The 15,665-nt window shown below is 40.9% G+C and overlaps 1 protein-coding gene across 1 annotated transcript in view; it reads left to right on the top strand.

Moving 5' to 3' along the window:
* The window catches only part of FRAS1 (Fraser extracellular matrix complex subunit 1), a 446,031-nt gene that overhangs the window by 344,616 nt on the left and 85,750 nt on the right, over positions 1 to 15,665 (top strand). Inside the window, exons 39-45 of the mRNA XM_036412793.2 lie at positions 4,277 to 4,425; positions 5,278 to 5,440; positions 6,922 to 7,057; positions 9,660 to 9,850; positions 10,862 to 11,015; positions 12,200 to 12,463; positions 15,054 to 15,242. Coding sequence (XP_036268686.1) covers positions 4,277 to 4,425; positions 5,278 to 5,440; positions 6,922 to 7,057; positions 9,660 to 9,850; positions 10,862 to 11,015; positions 12,200 to 12,463; positions 15,054 to 15,242 — 1,246 coding nt within the window. The remainder of the gene's footprint in view (positions 1 to 4,276; positions 4,426 to 5,277; positions 5,441 to 6,921; positions 7,058 to 9,659; positions 9,851 to 10,861; positions 11,016 to 12,199; positions 12,464 to 15,053; positions 15,243 to 15,665) is intronic.

Raw genomic sequence — 15,665 nt, 5'->3', positions numbered from 1 at the left:
TGATGTTTATATGTACCAGCCAAAACTATAAGAATTCAGCCCTGGCCAGTGTGGTCCAGTTGGTTGAGAGTTATCCCATTCACAGAGAGGCTGCTGGTTCGATTTCCAGTCAGGGCCCATGCCAGGGTTTTAGGCTTGATCCCCAGTAGGAGGCATGCAGGAGGCAGCCATTCTGTTTCTCTCTAAATTGATGTTTCTCTCCCTCTCCCTTCCACTCTCTGTAAAAAAGAACAAAAAACAAAAAACAAAACAAACAAAAAACACATACAATGAAAACACATTAAAAAACTACAGTAATTCAAAATATAATACCATCCCAATATATAAAGAGCCAGGGTTCATAACGTCCAAAATACCATCCCAATATATAAAGAGCCAGGGTTCATAACGTCCGAATGCCAGGCTGCACGCACAGCAGGCTCAGGTGGATGGGGACTGGCGAGTGGGCTGAACTGCTGACCTCGCAGTCCCTCCTGGGTCGCAGGCATCACAACGACCCAGCGCTGACTGCTGACCCAGCGCTGACTGCCGCCGCCAAGGTGGGTGCAATGCGATTGGTCGGGGAGGGGGTTTGCCATTGTCCCATGATTGCCCCAGAGAGGGAGGCCCAGGCTGCCCACCCGGTGGCAGTGGGTGGGGCCTCCCTCTGCAGGAGGATCAATCACAGAGCTCCCAGATAGCGAGAGGGTGCAAGCTAGCCCCCACCCCCGAGTGCACAAATTTTGTGCACCGGGCCTCTTGTCTATAATAATATTGTATAATACATGTCTAGGGATAAATGTAACAAAAAGTGCATAAATTCTAGGGATAATTAATGCTATAACTGATTATAAAGAAAATCCAAAGAACCTCTTGACAAAGTATTAGAAATAAAAAATTTACCAAGAGGCCAAATGGAAGATCAATAAAACAATAGCATTGCTATATATAAGCAAACAATAGCCAGTACATGTAACTAAGAATAGCTTATAATACCATTACAAAAATCATGTCCATTGGACAAAATCTAATAAAAACCAGGCATTCTTTCTCAGGGAAAATTTGTCACTTCACTGACAGACATTTTTAAAAGCTCTAAATAAATTATGTGTTTTCCATTTTCATGAAGAGGAAGGTTTAGTATCAAAAAGGTTATCAATTTTCCCACAAAAATGACCTTTCTATTCAGCTGAGATCCAATCAAAACCAGTAGCCTTTTTATGGCTTGTGATAAGCTGATTCTTCAATATATAAGGAAGAACAAAGGTTCAAAATTATGAAAAAAAATTATAGGAGGGCAGGTACTTGCCCTATCATATATCAGGCTTTATTATAAAACTGCACTATTTAAAGCAGTGTAGCACAGGAATATGCTGAAGAGTCCAGAAACAGACCCACACATGGGACAATATAAAACAGATGTAGCAAGTCAGTTCTGTAAAAACAAGAGAAACTGATTAAGCCATGGATCTGCACAAAATGAGTATTCATGTGGAAAAACAAAAGAACTTGTACCACTACCTCACAGCCTACATGGATATTAATTCCAGACAAATCATGTACTTAAGTATCATAAGCAAAATTTTATAATTTTTTTTAGGATATAGGTGAAATATATATATATATATATATATATATATATATATATATATATGATATTGGGAAAGGAAAGCATTTCTTAAACTAGAAAATATTGATAAATTTAACTATATTAACATTAAATTTATGTTTCCCAAAACACATTATAAATATAAAAACAGGAAAATTAAAAATTGGGAAAAGGTATTTGTAACACATAAACCAAAAATAACATAGAAAAGATAAACAACATCTGCAAATCAAAAAGCAAAAGCAAAGCCAATCCAATAGAAAATGAGCAAGAGACAGTAACAGGAATTTCATAAGATGAATCATAGGGCCAATAAATCTCAGAAGGGATATTTATCTTTTTGTCATTAGGGAAAGCAAGTTCAGATTACATATCAATTTATACCAATTCAATTGGCAGATATTTAAAAATCTGACAATACCAAATGTTACGAAATTGGTCTAAGGAAGGTTTTTGACTTTGCTCATGGAAGTATAAACTGGAATAACCATTTGGGGTGAATATATACCTTAACCCTTTCACTCCTAGATTCCTATGCAACAGGAGAAACTCATATATTTATACGAAAGAATATGCACAAAAATGTTCATAGCAATATTATCTATTATAAACCAAATGCCTATCACCAGGATAACAGATAACTTGTAGTATACTTACTCAATGGAATATTAAAGAACACTCAAAACAGATGAATTATCTTTTAAACAGTTGAACTATTGCTACACAAAACAACATTGATGGCTCTTAGCATTCCATTATTAAATAAAAAGAAATCCCACAAGATTAATACTTTGTAGTAAAATATCAAACTATATTGCAAAATTCTAAGAAACAAGATTCAGGGTGATGATAGACCCAGCAACAGGATAGAGGAAAAACACATAGACAGATATTAATTCTCAAAGTAATAGCTCTAATGTTGAATCGATGACAGACCATAGATTTATAAATAATAAAAAGAAAATGACAAAATAGATTATTAATACAGAAGGGGTAAGAAGGTCTTCAAGTAGAAAAGTTACATGAGAACAAGTTCTATATTCTTATAAAAAGTTTAAATGTATTTTCTTATTGATTTCAGAGAGGGAGAGGAGAGAAGATGGAAATATCAACGATGAGAGAGAATCATTGATCAGCTGCTTCTGGCACGATACCTACTGAGTGTCCAACCAGGACTTCTGGGTTTATAGCTTGATACTCAACCACTGAACCATACCATCCAGACTTATACATTTTTGCACCTGCAATGTCTTGGATATCCCAAAATAGTAATTTCTTTAAATTATGACAGTATTTTCAGGGGGAAGAAATGTATAAGTTTTTTCAAACCCAGCAGTCCTTTGAGATTGGAAACATTAAAATAAGATGTGCCAGACATTAAAATAAATTAATTAATTAATTAATTAATTAAATAAAAATATTTCTTTGCCAAATTTGCCAATGAGGAATTTAGAGTCAAGAGTTCTGTCCTTGTAGTCCATTGCCATTCTGGAAGACAATATTTAGAATTCTCAGCTACCTTTTTAAAATTCTCTTTCAGGGAGTACTCACAGTAATATTAAGTAGTCTTTTGGAAGTCTGCCTATTATATTTGACAACCCATGTGGAAAAATAGAGAAACTTTTTTTAAAGCATAAATTTAGGGGAAACTTTCTGAAGTGTAGCAGTCTCAATGAATTTAGTTTCCTCTCTTGCTAGTGTCAAAAAAAATGTGAGGAAATCTGGAAAGTTCTATGATCTTGCCTTGAGGCTCTGAACAGCCAACTTAAAAAGGCCTCTGAGGCTAGAATGAGAACTGATTAAAATCACCAGATCACCACGTACCCGTGCTCACATTTCTGCCCAGGACCTCCACTAACTGTTCAACATGGCTGTGAACATTTGCACTTGAGAGAACACCCAACTATGCTATATTGACCTTCACTATTGCCATGGAAGAGTGTAAAGTGCCCCCACGTTCACATCAAGTGCTCTGAAAGATGAGTGATTTCCAAGAAAACCTTCCAAGATGTTACCTACCTTCTAGATATTCCCAAAAATATCCGTGAAGAAAGAGGAAATTGTTTATTAAGACACTCAATTGTTATCCATGTAGAAACATACAATAGAAAGCCAATTTTATCTCCTGATATGCAATTCAGAAAGAAAAGGAAATGGTCTTTTCAGTACTGACAGAACGAAATCCATAACATTCCCTAAATTCTATTTAACTAAAAATTTTATCATGTTGAACATTAAAGTGAGTCATTGGCTGAGCTAAGTAACTTCTATTCTCTCCGTATTGCAGAATTTTCTTTATTATTGTATTAATGTTATGAGAGAATTTGCCTGTTTCTAAAAAGGAAATCATTCTTAGAAACTCTGACCCTGTTTTGTTCTTCACTAGATGCTTATAATAAAGACGAGACCTTGTGTGGCTCTTCTAGAAGCAGTAGAGTTTTATGCCCCATACCTAATGGGCATTTCCCAATTGTTATCTTGAGCTACTTTTGAAAAAAGAGATTATCAAAGAGGCATTTTAGGAGGAATGAGAACTGAGATTTTTTCTACAGTTTGAAATGGTGTTGCTTTGTCACAAAGGGAAAGAGACTTCTAATTAGCAGAGCAGGAATCACCCTGATCTTTAACTGCTGGAGTATTTATTTCTGCAAATGTGCATTCATGTCTTACCTCATATTTGCTGATTAGGATGATTCTTCCCCTGACTCCGAGATCTGGATTCAGTTAAGTTCTCTGCCCACGTATGGGACTCTTTTAAGAACCTCAGGACTTGAAGTGGAAGAAATCTCAGAGGGTTCCAATTTCACGATGGAAGATATCAACAACCAGAAAATTAGGTATGTTGCCACTTTGTATTACCTGACAATTTTTTTTATTTTTTTTAATATATGTTTTATTGATTTTTTTTACAGAAAGGAAGGGAAAAGGATATAGAGTTAGAAACATCGATGAGAGAGAAACATCAATCAGCTGCCTCCTGCACACCCCCCACTGGGGATGTGCCCACAACCAAGGTACATGCCCTTGACCAAAATTGAACCTGGGACCCTTCAGTCCGCAGCCTGACGCTCTATCCACTGAGCCAAACCAGTTTCGGCCTGATGGAATATTTTTAATTGTATTATATAAGGGGGACACCTGCAATGTGTCAATATTAAAAATTTTTAATATAAAAAAGTTAACCTTGACTTTGGATGGTGAGCAACAGTACAATATATAGATGATGTATTATAGAATTGTACATTTGAAACTCATATAATTTTATTAGCCAACGTCACCCTAATAAATTCAATAATTTTTTTTAAGATATGGAACAAAATTTTTAAAAAGTTAACAACTAAATAGCAACTCCCTTGGAAGATTGTATTGCTTCTGGCCCCATTTTTTTGTTGTTGTTAATCCCTATTTTAAGATATTTTTCCGTTGATTTTTAGAGAGAGTGGAAGGGAGGGAGAGACATATCTATTAGTTGCCTCCTGCACCTTCCCCGACCAGAGCTGGGGATTGAACCTGAAACTAAGGTACATGCCCTTGACCAGAATCAAACCCAGGACCCTTTAGTTCATTAGCTCTATCCACTGAGCCAAACCAGCTAGGGCCTGGCCCCATTTTTTAAAAAAAACAAAACACTCATTTACTTGGCTTCTCAGTGTAGCTCATTCATTTGATTCTTCTCTTGACCTCTGTAGATACTCAGCTGTGTTTGAGACTGAGGGTCAGCTGATTACTGATAGCTTCCATTTCTCTGTGTCTGATATGGACCACAACCGACTGGAAAATCAGATGTTTACCATCATGATCACTCCTGTCAAGAATCCACCTCCAGTCATTGCCTTTGCTGACCTTATCACGGTAAACAATTCTCAGATCAATAGATATTGAGTGCTACAGAGAGCTGGAATATGTGGGAATGTAAATGAAGAATTTCTTTCTAATAAATTGGCTGCCAACTTCTTCCTGCAAGGTTTCCAGGCAATAGTATCAAGATATGCATTCTTTTCAATCAACAAAAAGTAAGAAAATAATTGTATGCAGAAAATCAAATCATTATATCGACATTGTTTAGTCAACACATATTTATGTGCCAGACATAAATCCTAGATGTGTATAGAAGAGGGAGCAAAATTAAAAATGGAATATATCTTTAAGGAGTCTATAATCTAATGTTCGCAGCAAACTAAAACATGGGGATATGAGAAATGTTCCTCCAAGTCAGTCCTTAAATTAGGTTGATACTTATCACTATTTATACTGTGTTAACAGTTCCATGGAGTGGGGAGACTGGGGGGAGGAGGGATAGTTAGATAGTAAATCCTAATCATGAAGTTACACAGACAGGAGTTTAAGTGCCTGTCCTGTTACTTACTAGCTGAGTGACCTTGGGACAATATCTAATCTTTCTTAGCCTCAACTTCTCCATCTTTAAAATATGAGTAATTCCAGGAGGCTGCTTTGATAATTAATAAAATAGCATTTAAAAAAACACACACAAAAAAACAGTACAGTACTGGCATGGTGTAGGAATTACATAAAAGTTAATTCACTTTCCTCATCCTGAACTCAGGAGATTTTCTTGTTTATTGTTGAGCGACCCAAAATTGATCAAACTGAGTGTTTCTGAATGATTCTGATGTTCCACCCATTTTCCCATCTCCACACCTTGGGACAGCCATTTGGACTTTTCCCGTTCCCAGAGCCAGGGGCGGAGCCAGCAGGCCAGCAAAACATGCCAGACTGGGCTTGCAGCTGAGCACACAAAGCAAGGCCCCCAAAGGAGAAAGTTAGTGCGAGCAACTGCCTTTACTTCCACTGACTTATTGTTCTCATTGGCATTAAGATAAGCACTAGTTTTGAGATATGTTGAGCCCTTTCTTTCTGCACACCGATAAATATGTCCTGTGACGTTTCTCCTGCATGGCACCGCCTGTAGGACAGTCGCCCTCTCGGTGTCGGGGGAGGGCTGGATGATCATTCCCTAGCTGTGGGCTTTTGAATGTTGCTATGGGAGGAAGGCAGCGTCCTGTGTGTAGCTGGGCGACGTGGGTGATTGGAGTGGGCCCAAGCTGCTTTATAACCGGATCCATCATAGAAGGAAGCACGGCTTTGAAGGGAGACACTCACGTCATTGTGCCTGAATGTTGCTTTGCCAGGTGCTGAGAGATTGCCTGGCTTCAGCGGCGTGCATATTCCTCATCTCATCTGCCTCCTCAAAGATGTGAAATTGGTGCCAGCAGGTCACCCCAGGCGGCACTTTGCAATTCAGTTTTTCTTACCGCAGTGCAGTTACCTGCAACCGCCCAAGGACACTCTCTCTGCAATCTTTTCTTCCTCAGGTTGACGAGGGAGGGAGAATCCCGCTCTCCTTCCATCATTTCTTTGCTGCTGAACATCAGGACTACCTCCAGGGTGATGCCGTTATCAGACTAAGCTCGCTGCCCAAGTACGGCTGCATTGAGAACACAGGAACAGGTACCCGCGGGAGCTTCGCCTATAGAACTGAGAGAAGGGGGCTGGAGGGGTAACCGCCTCTGATTAAACCTGGACGTGGGCAACCAAAGAGGAATGGAACCATTTCAAAGAAATGGAAGGAAGGAAGCTTTCATTCACTCATCCACTCATCAGAAATTTACTGAGCATGTTCTGTGTGCCAGGCGCTAGGGACATATCAATAAACAAAACAGCCAGAAACCATGACCGTCATGGTGCCTTAGATCCTGGGAGAAAAGGGGAGGAGTCAAATAAGAAACCTAACAAGTGAGAAAATCCTGTAAGATGTTAGGTGGTAAACCAGTGTTAAGGGAGGAAAATAGAGCGGGGTCCCAGCCTTGTGGATTACACTCAGAATTGAGGGTCAAGGAAATAAAGGCTCTGCCCTTTTATTGTGATGCAGCAGCAGTTTAGAAGAACCATAGCTTATGTCTCGACTCCTTCTGAAGATAGGACATGAATTAAAATGTGTGCTTGTCTATCTGTGACTCTCCTCAGCATCCCTCCCCCTCTCCCTCCCTCCCCTCTCCCACCGGCCTGGATCCGCCACCCTTGGTGGTTGTCACAGAGAAGAAGTGAGATGTGTGCCATGCACAGGCCCCCTGAGACCGCAGTGGCTGGAAGCTGAGATGGCCCCTGTCAGGTTACAGTGAGGTTCCAGAAGGTGGCAGCTCTTGGTTCTAATTGGCTTGCGGCAGGCAGCTCCCACAGAGAGGCATTGACTGAAGGTGTCTCCGGCCAGCATGGTGCCTGAGATTTGAGGCTGGTTACAGGAAACTGATTTTGCAGTGACCATGCTTTCCTATAGAAAATCTTGGCTCTTTTCCCCCATCTTTCAGTGTGTGCACTTCGCTTTGTTTACCGCTGAATTTGATTTATCTCCGCAAATGCTTATGCTTGACACAATGGATGTAAAGATGAATAGGATTCAGCCTCTGCCCTGAGTGGGAGACAGATATGAAGACCGATACATTACACAATACATAAAATGCCAGTGCAGGGAAGGGAGCAAAGCGCTGAGAAAGTACATAGAGCAAAATAGTTAGCTGTGCCTGGGAAGGCAGGAAAAAAAATCTAAGGAAGTGATGTCTGAGTTGGAACTTGAAGGGTTAGAGGGAGTTGCTGTGGGAAGAGGGAAAATGGCATTTCTTGCAGAGGGAAGAACATGGACAAAGGGTGGGAAGCAGCCAAGGATGGTTGCACCTGGCCTTCTCTTCCCTCCAGGTGGTTTTCTTTTTTTCTTTTAAATATATTTTATTGATTTTTTACAGAGAGGAAAGGAAAAGGATAGAGAGAAATATCGATGAGAGCCGAAACTGGTTTGGCTCAGTGGATAGAGCATAGGCCTGCGGACTGAAAGGTCCCTGGTTTGATTCCGGTCAAGGGCATGTACCTTGGTTGTGGGCACATCCCCAGAAGAGGGTGTGCAAGAGACAGCTGATCGATGATTCTCTCTCATCAATGTTTCTAACTCTCTATCTGTCTCTCTTCCTCTCTGTGAAAAATCAATAAAAATATATTTTTTTAAAAAAGAGAAAGAAACAGAAAGCTAACCAAAAAGACTAATTCCTAGTCTTTCTGTTGGGAGGTCAACAAAAATGAGACTGTCTACAATTCAGGAAGTCTGTGGCCTTTTAATATATGGCCTGGCCTTTGCAAAGGGCGATGGAAGAAGGAAAGAGAAGGCCTTGGAGCTTTCAGATCCTCTGTCTGTACTTTCCTTTGTGGATACGTCTAGGGAATGTTTGAAGACACAGGGGTTTCTTTTTTCTCCTTTATTTTTTTTAAAAAGAAAATGTGATAACAATTTGAAATCCATCAGAGAAACTCAGACCAAGTAAGGGGAAAGTCATCCATCATGTAGACAGTGCTTACTCTTCCCTGGGTTGGTTAAGCTTTGTGGGGTTGGGATGAAAGGAAGAGTTAGCTAGAGCCAGCACTTCCTATGGAGCTCTGGATGGTCCTGGAGCATCTTGGTACCTGAATGGCACCTGAGTTCTGGATGGTCCTTTGAGCATCACAGTGACCCTGGTGGGCCATCCCAAAGACTGAACTGTGATCCATACTGAGGTTTCCTTAAGGTCAAATGAAAACATGCTTAAGGAGATGTTTCTTACATATAAAGGTTTCTTACAGTCAGCCTTTTCTTATGTAGAGAAAGTTCCTTTTGCAGGATATGCCAAGTAGAGTGGTTTTGAAATGGACTGAAGCTTAAGGTAGAACATTTGCTACTATGTCATTACTTGCCCCAGCACTTATTTTATCAAAGATTTCTAACAGAACAACCGTGGATTCTGTGCTGTATAAAACAATGACATTCTGAGTGCTTTCATGCATATTACCTCTTTTGATTTTCCTATGAAAATTGCAGGGCAGCTATATCCATTTACAGATGAGAAATAGTGGGGAAATGGGTGATCCAACCCCAAGTCTTCCAATTTCTGGTCTTGTGCTCCTTCCATACCCCAGCCTTTATCCTCTCACATGCTTTCATCTTTTGCTGATAATGCTGTCATGTTTTCCAGTTCAGCCTAGTAATCAGGGATTGATGGAGCAAGGTAAAAGTTCTCTCTTGTTGGTGCAGGTGAACGTTTTGGCCCTGGAACTACTGGTGACTCAGAAGCATCCTTCCCAGTTCAACATATTCTGGAAAACTACATTTACTACTTTCAGAGTGTTCATGAAAGCATTGAGCCAACTCATGATATCTTTAGTTATTATATAAGTAATGGAAACAGCCGTTCAGAAATCCACAGCATCAATATCACCATAGAGGTAAGGGCTTTGGAAGTTGGGCCTTTGACCATAATATCCCACCGTGAAATAGATTTATATAAACTGAAAAGCAAAGGAAATTGAATTTGACCTTCAGTTTTAGAGGTTAATGTGAAAAAATAACCTTAACCTACAGGAAATTTATAGAATTAAGGCTGGCATTTGGGGATGGTCTGACCTAGAAATCTAAACTTCCATTTCAGGGTAAAATCTATTCTTTCTGTGTGAAAAGAGTTTGTGAGGGTCAGACAGAGAAACCTTGCTAATCTCATATTTAGATGAAAACTAGCATGTGCCAATTTCCCCCCGAAATTGTTCTATGTGCATATTTGCTTTCTCTTAAGTTTTTAATGCATTTATTCATTAAATTATAGCATCAAAGAACTATGTTCCTTGACACTGTATTTATTTTCACTGGAGCACTACGTAGGCTTGCTCTACCAGCCCAGGGAGAGAGAGAGGGGAAAAAAAAAAAGATAAAAACTCAGAATGGAATACCCTTTACCTTGACCAAATAAAACAGATGGTACCCTCAGTACCTTTCAGGGACAGCGATGGGGTGGCTCTGGCATAAGAGCAAGGGGACAACTTTAAAAACCCACACTTTCAAATGTGGTGTCCTCCTACAGACACTATGATATGCTTAGAGTTTTCTAAGACAGTTATGATTTCAAATAATGTGTCCTTTTATCCCCATAATCTACTTGTACTTGCCTAACCATATGTCCATTTTTTTTTTTGTCTGGAAAATATGATCATTGTACATATGGAAAAGATCTGAGAAGATTTGTGTAGAATGTCCTCCTGTTTGTTTTCAAGGGGACATTTGCTTTGTGTGACTTGCCCTCCTTTGAAGCTAACCATTTTGATTGGGAATTAAACATAGTGACACATTAAACGCTGTTTTGGTAGTGAAAGTTGGTGCACCAATATTACTTCCTGTGAATAATGTGCATTTCTCCTTCTTAAGCCGGCATCTGTATGAGACCTAACATTCTGTGCTTTAATCAGAGGAAGGATGATGAGCCTCCCAGGATGACTTTGCAGCCTCTGCGTGTGCAGCTGAGCTCGGGAGTGGTGATAAGCAATTTTTCTTTGAGCTTGCAAGACCTGGACACCCCAGATAACGAGCTGATTTTTGTATTGACAAGACAGCCTGACCACGGTAGGACGCAACTGCTGTATAAAGTTCCTTAATTGAGGTGCCCAATGGGTTATGAGAATAAACACGTAGATTCCAGCTGATTGTTTCTCTGCCTCGCCTGTGTATCATTCATTCTTTGTATCTAATTACAAATCAAACTCACAGCTAGCTGATATTCTCTGGACTCACAGAAGACACCAGTTGCTCTAAAAGCCTGAATCCTAGGTAATTGGTGTTTCTGCCACCAATTTCAGCTATTTTCTCGCTTTCCCATGTAACTTCAGACAAAACAGGTTTCAGAAGCTGCATATTCTCTTCTCAGAGAAAGCATCATCACTTGGTAATCTGGGGCCATCTTATGCAAGGAACTGCCTTGTTATTGATTGCAAAAGGTGTTCATTTTAGGTTAGAGGCATGGTGGATGTCTTTATGAACTTTTGCCCACACAAAAAGTCACTTTTCTTGATTAAACCAGAGGTTTAAGTAGGGGTCTTCTACGTAATTCTTTCCTAAGCATCATCCCCCTATATTAGCTAACGTTGGAATTTTCATCTCCCAAGGGTCCATCCTAACATCCGTTGGTCTCTTAAAGATGAAACTGTTGTTGATGGAGGGTTAATTGAAGCTGCTATTGGCTGCTGTATTTTATTTTGTCTTCATTCATTCTTATTTTCTTTAATGAAGCATGTTAACTGTTTCATTGTGGTACACATGACCCATGAAAACAGCAAATTATGTCTCTACCCAAAGATGCTTTGGTGTCTTTCTGAATTTAAAAGGAATTCAAAACATCTCCTTATCTCCTATCCCGGATGCCCTGGGAGGAAGGCAGCGAGTGAAGAGTGCTATTTTCACTTTGCATAAGGGAAAAGCAAGGTTTAGATAATGAAATGAGTTTGAATTCATGGAGTGGGATTTGATTTCTAAGCCATTAGATTACCACATCCATTTGTGTCTCCTTAAGAGATTTTTAAGAGAAAAAAAAAATGGGACTTTATCTTTTTTATTTGTAGAAGATGCCAGAGGGAAGCACCCTGTGCTTTTTATTTATAAGATGCTAAGTTTTTGGTCGCTAACGTATGTATCACCAAGAGCCTCTGAGGTGATTGACATTCTTCCAGGGTCATACTGGTTGACAAAACCAGGCAATGTCTTGGTGCCATATATATTCTACCATTGCCTCTTTGTTTTTCTTCCTTCCTCAGGTCATCTACGCCAGAGGCAGACTGCTTCTGAGCTTCTGGAGAACGGGAGGATTTTAGACCAGGGCTCTTCCTTCACCTACCAGGACATCCTGGGTGGGCTGGTGGGATACACGCCTGGTGGGTCCGGTGTGGCAGTGGATGAGTTCTGGTTCTCTCTCTCTGATGGACTCCACGTGGACACAGGGAGGATGGAGATATACATTGAGCTGCCTACAGGTGACGCCCCCCACTTGGCTGTTAACCGAGGCCTACAGCTCTCAGCAGGTACCAGAGGAATGGAAGAGGGTGGCATGGTTCTTTGTCAGAGTGCAGGCCTTCCTTACATGTGAGCTCTGTAGGAGGTTATGAGCCACGTGTTCAGAACTCAGGGAGACTGGAGTTGGGGAGAACTGATGCTTTGGGGACACTGAAAGTTGTGACAAATGTGCATCTCTGAAATTCTTTGGGCCAGAGGCCTATGTCTGTGAATTTGAGAAAAGATTGAGAAGAGTTTATAGTATTTCTTTTTTTTCTTTTTCTTTTTTAAATATATTTTATTGATTTTTTACAGAGAGGAAGGGAGAGGGATAGACAGCTAGAAACGTCGATGAGAAACATCGACCAGCTGCCTCTTGCACACCCCCTACCAGGGATGTGCCCAAACCAACGTACATGCCCTTGCCTGGAATAGAACCTGGGACCTTTCAGTCCGCAGACCAATGCTCTACCACTGAGCCAAACCAGCTTCGGCGAGAGTTTATAGTATTTCTAAGGGTGAACATTGCCACTGCCCAACCAATCCCACATAGAAACAATAAAAGAAATCCAATAAAATTTTCAACATGCTTGTTATTATTATTTTTATTTTATTTTATTGATTTTTTACAGAGAGGAAGGAAGAGAGATAGCATCGATGAGAGAGAAACATCGATCAGCTGCCTCCTGCACACCCCCTACTGGGGATGTGCCTGCAACCAAGGTACATGCCCTTGACCGGAATCAAACCTGGGACCCTTCAGTCTTCAGGCCGATGCTCTATCCACTGAGCCAAACCGGTCTCGGCTCAACATGCTTGTTAAAAAGAAAATGGCATGGTGGGGCAATTGGGAAGCTGTCATTCACTAAAAATATTGTGTAAATAATTGAGACTCATTTGATATGGTAATTATTATACATATAATTTTGCGTATATATAAGCAACCCGAAGAACTTGTGACACCTGTCGGTTTTAGAGTCAGTTTGCATTAGGATGTTAATTAGGGAGTGGGCCTTTTACTCTCAGAGCAGCTACATTCCACTGGAGTTCTGTCTCTTAGTTTACCATGTATTCTTTAGTAAAAATAAAATAATGGTACTTGAAAAATTGGAGAGCTGGCCAGTGTCACTCAGTGGTTGAGTGTTAACCCATGAACCAAAAGGTCACTGGTTCGATTCCTCATCAGGGCACATGCCTGGGTTGTGAACTCCATCCACAATAGGGGGCATGCAGGAAGCAGATGATTGATCATGTTTCTCTCTCATCAGTGTTTCTATCTCTATATTCTTCTCCCTTATTCTCTCTCTAAAAATCAATTAAAAAAACAACACATTTTAAAAATATATATATTTTATTGATTTTTTACAGAGAGGAAGGGAGAGGGATAGAGTCAGAAACATCAATGAGAATCATCGATCAGCTGCCTCCTGCACACTCCCTACTGGGGATGTGCCCGCAACCAATGTACATGCCCTTGACCAGAATTGAACATGGGACCTTTCAGTTTGCAGGCCAATGCTCTATCCACTGAGCCAAACCGGTTAGGGCACAACAACACATTTTAAGAAAAAAAAATTTGGAGCTTCCCAAAGGTCTCAAGTATTAGGTCTGGGATTTAAGTTTACTCTATTTACAAGCGATTTCATTAGCCTGCTTCTGTTTCATGAGTGCTAGCGGAAGACACAGATTCCTGGGTCCGAGACAAAATGCTCTGTTATAAGCACAACAGGCAGCATTACCGTCAGCAAGTTTGCTTTAGTTCTCTCTGCCCTCCAAGTCTCGTGATGGTGCAGAGGGCCCAGACGGACATCTCCACATGCAGTGGGATGCATTTCAGGAGAGGAACACTGGGCAATATGCAAGCTTGATCATTGTCCCAGGGGAAGACATCACCTCATCCCCGAGAACAGCCTGGGTAACGAGCGGTCAGGCCTTGCATTCTGCACATTACCCAGCAGGACATGCAGGGGCACTCAGGGCCCATGATGGATTGTCTCTCTGAACACCTGGGTGACAAGGATCTACTTGACCAAAATTTACTATTTGTAATATGAGAAATCAGCTGGACAGAAAAGCAAGGGCATGGCCCTCAGAAGAGGTGTTTTCCAAGAACCAGTGCTTTCCTCCATCCCCAACAGCTGTGCAGCCTCAGAGGGCCCAGCACTCAGCTCCTCCCACCCCACCCCACCCCCGTCCCCCCTGCTCTGTCATCTCACCATATCTTCTGTGGTGAGGAGCAATGCCTTTGACTATTTGGTCTGAGATGGCAACCAGATATGTTTGTGAGTTTAAGATTTGGTGATCCTCAAGGCAGTCAATAAATTAGGTCCAAGCAGGTTTTATCATAGGGTTAACTAATAGGTTGTGGAACTAGAGCAGACATAGAGAGTGAGAATGCATCAGGAGAGAAAAGGGGCTCAGACTTACACTCAAGGGCTGATAGCAAATTGGGAGGTTGGGAAATTAACTTTTATTGAGATGGAAACAGAAGGGCAAGCACCTTCTACTTGCTTAGGCCCAGAGAACGTATGATAACTGACTCTCCATCTCCTGAAATCATTTGACGTCCTATTCGAAGGCAATGATGGGGATTGACCTGCGTCTCCTGTGCTCTCCCAGGGTCTGCAGCACGCATCACAGAACAGCACCTGAAAGTGACAGACACCGACTCTGATGAAAGTGAGGTGATGTTCATTATGAAGGAAGATCCTGGTGCTGGGTGCCTGCAGACGGTGAAACATGGCAAACTGGAGCAAATCTCGGTCCAAGGCCCCATCCGGAGTTTCACGCAGGCCGATATCAGCCAAGGTCAGCCAGGGGTCCTCAGCCTACCCAGACTTCCTCAGACTCCACCCACAATAGCGAATGGGAGTTAAATGCCTGGTAGCCTATGGCAGTCAATGGTATACTCTGTTTTGAATAAGAACTGAGTTATAGCTCCGTTTATTCCTTCTTGACTCCTCAATTTTTTTTTTTAAACTATCATTCTTGGCTAAAATGTGCTCATCCTTTGACAAAGCATTGATGAAACTTGGGGCTGTTGTGGAGGGGGGAAAATCATTTGACTTGCTGTAATGCTGAGAAGTGTATGTGAGAGAGGAAAAGGAAAAAGAAGTGAATTGGGATGGATTTAGGTGAAAATTATGCCTGCCTTAGGTGAACAATTTATATCTCTTTTCAGCTCCCCGAAGAGCGCAAGTTAATGAACTAAGCAAAATGGAAGGGCATAAA

The sequence above is a fragment of the Pipistrellus kuhlii genome, unplaced genomic scaffold, assembly GCF_014108245.1.
Source record: "Pipistrellus kuhlii isolate mPipKuh1 unplaced genomic scaffold, mPipKuh1.p scaffold_m20_p_1, whole genome shotgun sequence".
Lineage (NCBI taxonomy): Eukaryota > Metazoa > Chordata > Mammalia > Chiroptera > Vespertilionidae > Pipistrellus > Pipistrellus kuhlii.
Note: the sequence above shows the minus strand (reverse complement) of the source record. Positions and strands in the feature narration are given on the sequence as shown.